The sequence below is a fragment of the Ciconia boyciana genome, chromosome 22, assembly GCF_034638445.1.
Source record: "Ciconia boyciana chromosome 22, ASM3463844v1, whole genome shotgun sequence".
NCBI lineage: Eukaryota > Metazoa > Chordata > Aves > Ciconiiformes > Ciconiidae > Ciconia > Ciconia boyciana.
The window spans coordinates 6,443,828-6,454,548 of NC_132955.1; the positions used below are offsets into that span (position 1 = coordinate 6,443,828).

The 10,721-nt window shown below is 57.3% G+C and overlaps 2 protein-coding genes across 2 annotated transcripts; one reads left to right on the top strand and one right to left on the bottom strand.

The window, feature by feature from the left end:
• Positions 1-2,232: 2,232 nt before the first annotated feature.
• On the top strand, positions 2,233-3,010 carry LOC140662381 (feather keratin 1-like). Its single transcript, XM_072885782.1, has 2 exons — positions 2,233-2,302; positions 2,694-3,010. Exon 2 carries the CDS (start codon positions 2,696-2,698, stop codon positions 3,008-3,010), a length of 315 nt encoding a protein of 104 aa, XP_072741883.1. The 5' UTR covers positions 2,233-2,302; positions 2,694-2,695.
• A 2,945-nt stretch (positions 3,011-5,955) lies between these two features.
• Positions 5,956-6,270, bottom strand: LOC140662430 (feather beta keratin-like). The gene has a single exon (XM_072885869.1). The coding sequence runs from the start codon at positions 6,268-6,270 to the stop codon at positions 5,956-5,958; it is 315 nt and encodes a 104-aa protein (XP_072741970.1).
• Between the last annotated feature and the right edge of the window lie 4,451 nt (positions 6,271-10,721).

Below are 10,721 nucleotides of genomic sequence, written 5' to 3' on the forward strand. Positions count from 1 at the left end.
CCTGGGAGGCCTCGTAGGTGAAGACTGAGAGAGAGAGGGCATTGACTTCCGCCAGCTTGCTCTCTGTCCACTTGTCAGGAAATCAGCTGCCCCAGTCAGCAGCGGGCCCACATTTTCCTCCATCAGTCTTCAGCTACTCTTGTAGAGGTGGATGTTGCTCTCGATGCTTTTCGCCTGTTTCTCTGGGTGCCCCTTGCAAGACTCAAAGCCAGCTGAGCTTTGCTTTAATATTCTTTACTTGTCTGTGTGGCCCTTTGCTGGGCTCCGGTATGGCAGTGCCTCTCTCGTACTAAAGGGCCACGAGGACGACGCAGTTCATGGCAGTTGTGGTCTCAGCAGTGCTGAGCAGAGAAGAGGGATCACCTTCCGCAATCTGATAGCAAGCCTCTTCCTAATGCAGCCCAGGATGCTGTTGGATGCCGTTGCTGCAAGGGCGCGGGGCTGCCTCATGGTGTCCACCAGGACCCACGTCCTCAGCTGCAAAGCTGTTTTGCAGCCCATTGGCCCCAGCCTGCAGTGATGCATGAGGTTCTTCCTCCCCCACTGCAGGACTGTGCGTAAAGAGGTTTTTGCATTTCCCTTGGCTGAACCTCATGAAATTCCTGTCTGCCCATGTCTCCACCCTCTTGACATCCCTCTGAACAGCAGCACAGCTGTCTGCTGTATCAACGCCCTCCTCCCCCAAGTGGTGTGTCATCCGCAGACTTGCTGAGGGTGTAATCCTCCCAACCCTGCAGGTCATTAAAAAAGGGGTTATACAATACTGACCCTAGTCTGGGTCCCTGCAGTGCACCAAGAGCGACTGGCCTCCACCTGGACTTTGTGCCACTCATCACAACCCTTAGAGGCCAGCAGCCATGCCAGATTTCAGTCCCCTGCACTGCCCTCTTCCCTAGCCTGCATTTTGTCAGTTGGTCTGTAAGGGTTGTTACAGGAGACAGCGTCAAAAGCCTTGGTTAGATGAGATTAACAGCGTTTGCTGCACTTCCCTCACCCACCGGAGCCAGGCACGTCCTCAAAGAAGGCCATGAGGTTTGTCAGGCCTGCTTTGCCCTCCATAAAGCCATGCTGACCACTCACAATCACCTTCTTGTCCTTTCATCTTGGGAAAGGGCTTCCCGGATGATTTGCTCCATCACCTTTGCAAGGGATCGAGGGGAGGCTGACAGGCCTGTCATTCTCCGGCTCCTGTTTCATGCCCTTCTTGAAGACAGGAGGCTCATTGGCTTTCTTCCAGTCCTCAGATGCATTCTGGGACTGCTGTGACTTTCAAAGGGAGTTGAGGGCAGCCTTGTAGTGACACCAGGTCAGTCCAATCTGTTTACATGTTCCCAGACGTGATCCTCCTCTACTGTGAGTAAGTCTTCCCTGCTCCAGACGTTCCGAGGAATGGCAGGAGCCCAAATTCTGTACAGCAAATACTACCGAAAAAGACCAAGGGGAGGAAATCTTGGAGCATCTCCACCTTTCCTGTATCCCCTCGGGGGATATCCCCCCGGGATATCCGGGATATCCCCCCCGGGATTCCCCCCCGGGAAGCTGCCCCGTTCAACGCTGGGGTTGCCTTTGCCCTGGCCTTGCTTTTGCTGCTGACCTACCTGGAAGAAGACTTTCTTGTTGCCCTCCACATGCTTTGCTGATTCAACGCCAGGTGGGCTTTGGCCTTCCTAACCCCAGCCCTGCATACTTAGACAGCCTGGCAACTGTTCTCCCCGGAGCAAAGGGCATCAAGAGGAAGACAGCTGAAACCATTGGCAAAGCCTGGCTGCCCAGGGATGCAATGGCCAGCGATTGCTGGAGCGAGCTGAGGGAGAGGGAGGAGAGAGAAGCACGTGGCATGTCCTTAAAAAGAGGAACCCTTGGGGTCCTCTGCTGACGTGCGCAGCACGGGGCCGAGCTGGGCGTCTTCCGGCAAAGGGGGTTGCAAACAATTGCACTTCACTGCCCCAAGCCTACATCCCCTGCCTGCACGGGACCCCTCCAGCACTTGGGCTCGTCTTCTGCCCACACTGACACGATTCTGCCTGGGATATCCTTTGGCCTCTCATCCCAGCACATGAAATGATCCTGCATCGCGGACCAGGCATGTGAGAAATGAGGAAATGAAATGACAGCATTGACGGAACTAAAACACAACCTGTGCCATTAGGTAGGATGTTTTGCTTTGGAGGTGAGCCTGCTGGAAAATTACTGCCCGCGTGCAGTGACTGTGGGCCTGGGGTGGAGCAGGAGCAGTATAAAAGCGGGCCCTTCTCCTCACTCTCTCGTCCACTCCTCTCACCTCCATCTCCTTGGGAACAAGGTGAGTCTGAAGCCCTTTCTTGTCTTCCTCCTCCTCCTTGTCCTCCTCCTTCTTGGGGATTTCTCAGCGCATACCTGCCCCTTTGTTCCATGCGGGTCTCGGAGCTGCTTGTCATGGGAGAGGGAAGGGGGCAGAAGGTGTGCCATGGCTGGGTCTTGGCTGAGGTGTCTCCTGAGCTATGGGCTAGGCGGAGATCTCCCTGGGCTTGGTTGCTCATGGCAGGGCTCTTCGGAGGGGGACGAGAAGCCCGTGGGCCTCCTTACACAGTCTCCAGCTCTCGTCTCCAGTGGGTGCCTCGGCTCCTTTGTGGTGGTGTGACAGGCTGCTCCTCACCCACCCTCAGGCTCTGCTTCCCCCCACCCTCTCTCCCAGGTGCACCTCCAGCCCCAAGACATGTCCTGCTACAACCAGTGCCTGCCATGTGCGCCATGCCAGCCCTGCGGCCCGACCCCGCTGGCCAACAGCTGCAATGAGCCCTGCGTCAGGCAGTGCCAGGACTCCACCGTCGTCATCCAGCCCTCCCCTGTGGTGGTGACCCTGCCCGGACCCATCCTCAGCTCCTTCCCGCAGAGCACCGCCGTGGGGTCCTCCACCTCTGCCGCCGTTGGCAGCATCCTCAGCTCTGAGGGAGTGCCCATCTCCTCCGGGGGCTTTGGCCTCTCCGGCTTCGGCAGCCGCTACTGCGGCAGGAGGTGCCTCCCCTGCTAAAGGTGCTGGCGATGGCCCTGGCGAAGGCCCCCAGGGACCCACAAGATGGTACCGGACTGGGGACGGAGCGCTGTGGTGTCGCTTTCCGAGGGGCTGCGCAACCCCAGCACCCCTTGCAAAAGGACAGGGCCGGCCGGGGCTCTCCGAAAGCACGGCCCATGCCTGCCTTTCCCCTCTTCCACTCCCTCCTTTCCCTCCCATGTCCTTCTTCTCTTGTGCTCCCCTGCGCTGTGAGCCCCACAAAGCCAGCCTAGGGAAGACCTGGTCTGCCTGCTCCCTCGATGGGGCAGGCAGATGGACGCGTGGCGGGATCTCTGCCACAGCCGTGGGGCACAGACTCGTCTGCTCCTGGTTCTCCCTGCACCGGGATCTCCACTCAGAGTGCCCTCGCTTCCCTCTTTTGACTCATTAAAGTTCTGCTGCATCCCAGCCCACGCCTCTGTGTCATCCTTTCCGCTGCAGGCGCTCTCCTAGAGATGGCCAGGGAGAGAGGTATTCCTCGGGGTGATTCTGGGAGGGGGGGTTTTGGGGATGGTTGTGCAGTGGTTGTTAACACAATGATTGTTAACTGAAAGACTGTGGGCAGTCTTTCGAAAGTAGCTGTTCTTCAGAGGCTGGCTGGGCATTTGGTCTGCTGGTGCGAGGTGGTGGGCGATTGCCTTTACATCACTTGCTTTTTTCTCTTTTTTCCCATCCCCTCTTAGACTGTCCTTAATCTCGACCCAAGGGTGTTTTGCTCTCTTGCTCTTCCAATTCTCCCCCCGTCGCACTGGGACAGCAGATTAAGAGAAAAGCTGGTGGGTGCTTAGTGCTTGCTGGGGTCAGCACACCCCACAGGCCCACGGGCAGCGCATGTCCTCCTTGCCCCGCTCCTTCGCTGTCTGTGCCCAGGGCTTCCTGGAAAAGTTTCTGGGGAGAGGGAGGCAGGGAGAGACTCAGGGCAGGAAGAGGGGCAGCGGGTGTGGGCTGGGTGTCTCAAAGGGTTGTCCAGGAGCTCTCCAGAGCAGTGCAGTGACCAGCAGCAAAGGCTGCAGAAAGACTCACAGCTGAGGAAGGAGAGGAGCTGAACTGCTGCAGGACACAGCTGGGCGTGGTCCAGAGCCTCCAATGGCAGCTGGCTTGGTAGCAACAGACCCTGTCTCTCCACACATGCTTCCACCCCTGAGAAGCAGCAGCCCAAAAGCAGGGCCAGGAAAAGGTGCTTGTGTGGTAACCCCATCAAAACAAGTGGGACTCCCAGCACTGTTCCTGGACATCAAGGGCTTTCCTCAGCATCCCGGGCAGTATGAGCAGGACCTGAGCTAGGAGATAGAGGGTAGCGAGTATCCCACTCCGCTCAGCACTCACCTGATGGCATCTAAACCGCTGCTCTAAATACAAGAAAGGTGTCATGTAAGAAAGACCTTGACCAAGTGGAATGAGTTCAGCAGAGGGTGTCCAGGATGGTGAGGAGCTGTAGCACTTGGTCCAGCTTGCTGAGCGTGAAGAGAAGACGCTCTCTTGGTGGGAGACCGAAGAGCAGCTTTGGAGTAGCTGTGGTGAGGTCCCCTAGAAGACAGATCCAGGCTCAACACTGTGGCAGCGTGTGGTTGGAGGACTAGAGACAATGGGCTCATGTTGAAAGATGAGAGGTTTGGACTTGATAGGAAGAAAATGGTTTTCACCAAGAGGAGAGTCAAGCAGTGGAACAGGTTGCCTGGGGAGGCTGTGCAGTAACCCTCCTTGGACGCTCGTGGCTGACTGAGCTTGGAGCAAGGGGTCGGATCTGATGACCTCTGGAGGTCCTTTCCAACTTGATTATGCTGTGATCGTATGTTCCCAGGCCTGCCTTTTGTGCCTCTGCCCACTGGGGATAGGGCCAGCAATGAGGAGGAGGGCTGTGAGGGCAATGAGCGTCCCGGCTGAGGAGACGGGTAGCGTGCAGGAGCTCTCCTGAATGCTCCGTGGAAGGAAACAAGATTGCAAAAAGCATTGCTGCACCGGCTAGAAGACCACAAGACCCGTGGACCCCAGCTGTTGGGACAATGTTTTCCCAAAGATGCTGTGGCAGTATGTTCCCTTACTGTTCTCAAGCTTTTATCTTCCACCTGGTCTTCTCCTCACCCCGCAACTCTAAATCTCCATGCTGTGGTTAGGACCGGTTCTCCAAGGCTTTCCAGGGAAGGTATTGCCTCTGCCTTGTCAAGAACACATTCTTCCCCCCCCACTCCTGACTACTTGCTTCACAAGGCTGAGCTCACCAAGGAAAAAGAAAAGGTGTACACGACAAAGTTATGGTAGTGACTGAACTACGTTGGCTGATTCTATCCCCGTATACCCCACATAGGTAGAGAAGTTCAGAAAGCAGAGGGTCACCCAATGCACGACTAAGGATACTCAAAGCAAGGCTGTGTTAACAGTCAGTGCACAACCATCCCCCCAAAACCCCTCCCAGAACCACCCCTGAGCAACATCTCTCTCCCTGGCCATCTTGGGAGAGCGTGTGCAGGGAAAGGATGAGACAAAGGCATGGTGTGGGATGCAGCAGAACTTTAATGAGTCAAAAGAGGGAAATGGGGCTGATCCGAGTGGAGGCCCCAGTGCAGGGAGAAGCAGGGGCAGGCAGCAGTCTGCGACCCATGGCTGTGGCAGAGATCCCGCCACGTGTCCATCTGCCTGCCCCATCGAGGGAGCAGGGCAAGCAGGTCCTCCCTAGGCTGGCTTTGTGGGGCTCACAGCGCAGGGGAGCACAAGAGAAGAAGGACACGGGAGGGAAAGGAGGGAGTGGAAGAGGGGAAAGGCAGGCATGGGCCGTGCTTTCGGAGAGCCCAGGCTGGCCCTGTCCTTTTGCAAGGGGTGCTGGGGTTGCTCAGCCCCTCGGAAAGCAACACCACAGTGCTCCGTCCCCAGTCCGGTACCATCTTGTGGGTCCCTGGGGGCCTTCGCCAGGGCCATCGCCAGCACCTTTAGCAGGGGAGGCACCTCCTGCCGCAGTAGCGGCTGCCGAAGCCAGAGAGGCCAAAGCCCCCGGAGGAGATGGGCACTCCCTCAGAGCTGAGGATGCTGCCAACGGCGGCAGAGGTGGAGGACCCCACGGCGGTGCTCTGCGGGAAGGAGCTGAGGATGGGTCCGGGCAGGGTCACTACCACAGGAGGGGGCTCGATGACGACGGTGGAGTCCTGGCACTGCCTGACACAGGGCTCATTGCAGCTGTTGGCCAGCGGGGTCGGGCCGGAGGGCTGGCATGGCGCACATGGCAGGCACTGGTTGTAGCAGGACATGTCTTGGGGCTGGAGGTGCACCTGGGAGAGAGGGCGGGGGGAAGCAGAGCAGGGGAGATGGGTAAGGAGCAGCCTGTCACCCCAGCACGAGGGACTCAAGGCACGAAGTGGAGATGAGAGCTGGAGACTGTGTAGGGAGGCCCACAGGCTTCTCCTTTCCCTCAGAAGAGCCCCGCCGAGAGTGACCAAGGCCAGGGAGATCCCCACCTACCCAAGTTCAGGAGACACCTCAGCCAAGCCCCAGCCTCTCTCCATGTCACGCCTTCTGCCCCCTTCCCTCTCCCATGGCAAGCCGTCCCAAAACTCCACATGGGAGAAAGGGGCACGTATGGGCTGAGGAATGCCAGAGGAGGAGGAGAAGGAGGAGAAAGGGCTTCAGACTCACCTTGTTCCCAAGGAGATGGAGGCGAGAGGAGTGGATGAGAGAGTGAGAAGGGCCTGCTTTTATTCTGCTCCTGCATCGCCCCAGGTGCACAGTCACCTGGCAGTAGTGACTGTGGGCAGTAATGGTGACGAGGGCAGTAGTGGTGACGAGGGCAGTAATTTCCCAACAGACTCACCTCCAGAGCAAAATATCCTACCTAATGGCAGAGGTTGTGTTTTGGTTTCCGTCAACGCTGCCATTACATTTCCTCATTTCTGACATGGCCACTCGGCCACGGAGGCTCCTTTCGAGTACTGGGATGAGAAGCCCAAGGATTTCCCATGCAGGAACATATCAGTACGGCCCCAGAAGACAAGCCCCAAGTGGAGCCCCGTGGAGTTGGGTTCTTCCTCACTACCTGAGGGGGGTGTTGGGGCTCGGGACAACATCTTGTTCCTCCCACTCTCCTCACAACACCATGCGCTTTGGCCGCAGGCTTTGGACCCTGACCTGCGGGACACACAAAGGCCTGGCCACTTCTCCAAACACGCTGACCATCTTGCAAGCCCCCCAAGCTGCGGGAGTGCGGGCAAGAAGGTCAGGCTGAGGGCAATGGCCACTAGGGCTTCCTGGAGCTGCGTACTTGGGCATAGCCCAGTGCTCAGAGCTCGTTTTCCCGGGGCCGGGATGGAACTGCCCTGGCCGCAGGGGAATTCAGCCCTGCGCGGGACACGGACCTGCAGACAGCACACACTCCTGGCTTGGCCTCACACCAAAAGGCTGACACAGGGCCAATCCAAAATTAGAGCGTGACTCGCCATGGGTAGGGAGAGTCTATCCCAGGAAGCTTGCCTACTGAAGGCATTCCCTTGCCCTCCTGGGACGCGTCCCAGCTGCCTCCATGTCTGCAGGGCAGGGAAGTGCATGGCCTCCTTGATGTAGTCCGAGAGCTGTTTTTGTACGCAGGGCCCTTCTGAGCACATCCCTCCCTGAGCATCCTCCGGCACGTGGCACTGCAGGGTCCTGCCAGCCGTCACTCCCTGGGGAGCTGGAGGAACTCTTCTTGCCTCCCCAGTGGTGCTGATTTGTGCTTCAGGCTGAGGAGGCCTTTGGGGCATGGGAGGAGGCGTGCCCTAATGCCAGGAGAAGATGTATTGCCTGGGACCCAGGGATGAGTCCCAGCCGGTGGGGAGATGTTTTATGCAAGCCTTTCTTTCCCTCTGCAGAGTCTTCAGGAGAGCTCCTCACCACAGCCTGGTCTCTTTGGCCAGGAAGATGAGGCCTCTGCATCTGCTCCCTTCCACCCTCCAAGCCTCTCTCCGTTGCTGAGCCTGCCCCCGTGGGCAGATCTGCCCAGAGGAGGTCTGTGCTCATAGCACAGTTCAGTCCCCAGTCCGTACTGATGCAAGAGGTTCTTCCTTTCCGGGTGCAGGACTTGCCATTTATCCTTCTTGGATGCCATGAGGCTCCTGTGGGCCCATTCCTCGAGCCGGTCTAGGTCCACCTGTACAGCAGCCCTGCCCTGGAGCACATCAGCTGGCTTGTACGGGTCGACTTGTCTCAGGCAGTCCTTGGTTTGATGCCCACCCGCTGCTGGGAAGGCTCCCCCTCCTTCCTTCGACTCTTTCAGAAGGCACAGCAGCCTGGGAGGCCTCGTAGGTGAAGACTGAGAGAGAGAGGGCATTGACTTCCGCCAGCTTGCTCTCTGTCCACTCGTCAGGAAATCAGCTGCCCCAGTCAGCAGCGGGCCCACATTTTCCTCCATCAGTCTTCAGCTACTCTTGTAGAGGTGGATGTTGCTCTCGATGCTTTTCGCCTGTTTCTCTGGGTGCCCCTTGCAAGACTCAAAGCCAGCTGAGCTTTGCTTTAATATTCTTTACTTGTCTGTGTGGCCCTTTGCTGGGCTCCGGTATGGCAGTGCCTCTCTCGTACTAAAGGGCCACGAGGACGACGCAGTTCATGGCAGTTGTGGTCTCAGCAGTGCTGAGCAGAGAAGAGGGATCACCTTCCGCAATCTGATAGCAAGCCTCTTCCTAATGCAGCCCAGGATGCTGTTGGATGCCGTTGCTGCAAGGGCGCGGGGCTGCCTCATGGTGTCCACCAGGACCCACGTCCTCAGCTGCAAAGCTGTTTTGCAGCCCATTGGCCCCAGCCTGCAGTGATGCATGAGGTTCTTCCTCCCCCACTGCAGGACTGTGCGTAAAGAGGTTTTTGCATTTCCCTTGGCTGAACCTCATGAAATTCCTGTCTGCCCATGTCTCCACCCTCTTGACATCCCTCTGAACAGCAGCACAGCTGTCTGCTGTATCAACGCCCTCCTCCCCAAGTGGTGTGTCATCCGCAGACTTGCTGAGGGTGTAATCCTCCCAACCCTGCAGGTCATTAAAAAAGGGGTTATACAATACTGACCCTAGTCTGGGTCCCTGCAGTGCACCAAGAGCGACTGGCCTCCACCTGGACTTTGTGCCACTCATCACAACCCTTAGAGGCCAGCAGCCATGCCAGATTTCAGTCCCCTGCACTGCCCTCTTCCCTAGCCTGCATTTTGTCAGTTGGTCTGTAAGGCTTGTTACAGGAGACAGCGTCAAAAGCCTTGGTTAGATGAGATTAACAGCGTTTGCTGCACTTCCCTCACCCACCGGAGCCAGGCACGTCCTCAAAGAAGGCCATGAGGTTTGTCAGGCCTGCTTTGCCCTCCATAAAGCCATGCTGACCACTCACAATCACCTTCTTGTCCTTTCATCTTGGGAAAGGGCTTCCCGGATGATTTGCTCCATCACCTTTGCAAGGGATCGAGGTGAGGCTGACAGGCCTGTCATTCTCCGGCTCCTGTTTCATGCCCTTCTTGAAGACAGGAGGCTCATTGGCTTTCTTCCAGTCCTCAGATGCATTCTGGGACTGCTGTGACTTTCAAAGGGAGTTGAGGGCAGCCTTGTAGTGACACCAGGTCAGTCCAATCTGTTTACATGTTCCCAGACGTGATCCTCCTCTACTGTGAGTAAGTCTTCCCTGCTCCAGACGTTCCGAGGAATGGCAGGAGCCCAAATTCTGTACAGCAAATACTACCGAAAAAGACCAAGGCGAGGAAGTCTTGGAGCATCTCCACCTTTCCTGTATCCCCTCGGGGGATATCCCCCCGGGATATCCGGGATATCCCCCCCGGGATTCCCCCCCGGGAAGCTGCCCCGTTCAACGCTGGGGTTGCCTTTGCCCTGGCCTTGCTTTTGCTGCTGACCTACCTGGAAGAAGACTTTCTTGTTGCCCTCCACATGCTTTGCTGATTCAACGCCAGGTGGGCTTTGGCCTTCCTAACCCCAGCCCTGCATACTTAGACAGCCTGGCAACTGTTCTCCCCGGAGCAAAGGGCATCAAGAGGAAGACAGCTGAAACCATTGGCAAAGCCTGGCTGCCCAGGGATGCAATGGCCAGCGATTGCTGGAGCGAGCTGAGGGAGAGGGAGGAGAGAGAAGCACGTGGCATGTCCTTAAAAAGAGGAACCCTTGGGGTCCTCTGCTGACGTGCGCAGCACGGGGCCGAGCTGGGCGTCTTCCGGCAAAGGGGGTTGCAAACAATTGCACTTCACTGCCCCAAGCCTACATCCCCTGCCTGCACGGGACCCCTCCAGCACTTGGGCTCGTCTTCTGCCCACACTGACACGATTCTGCCTGGGATATCCTTTGGCCTCTCATCCCAGCACATGAAATGATCCTGCATCGCGGACCAGGCATGTGAGAAATGAGGAAATGAAATGACAGCATTGACGGAACTAAAACACAACCTGTGCCATTAGGTAGGATGTTTTGCTTTGGAGGTGAGCCTGCTGGAAAATTACTGCCCGCGTGCAGTGACTGTGGGCCTGGGGTGGAGCAGGAGCAGTATAAAAGCGGGCCCTTCTCCTCACTCTCTCGTCCACTCCTCTCACCTCCATCTCCTTGGGAACAAGGTGAGTCTGAAGCCCTTTCTTGTCTTCCTCCTCCTCCTTGTCCTCCTCCTTCTTGGGGATTTCTCAGCGCATACCTGCCCCTTTGTTCCATGTGGGTCTCGGAGCTGCTTGTCATGGGAGAGGGATGCTGTTCGATGACCGTAA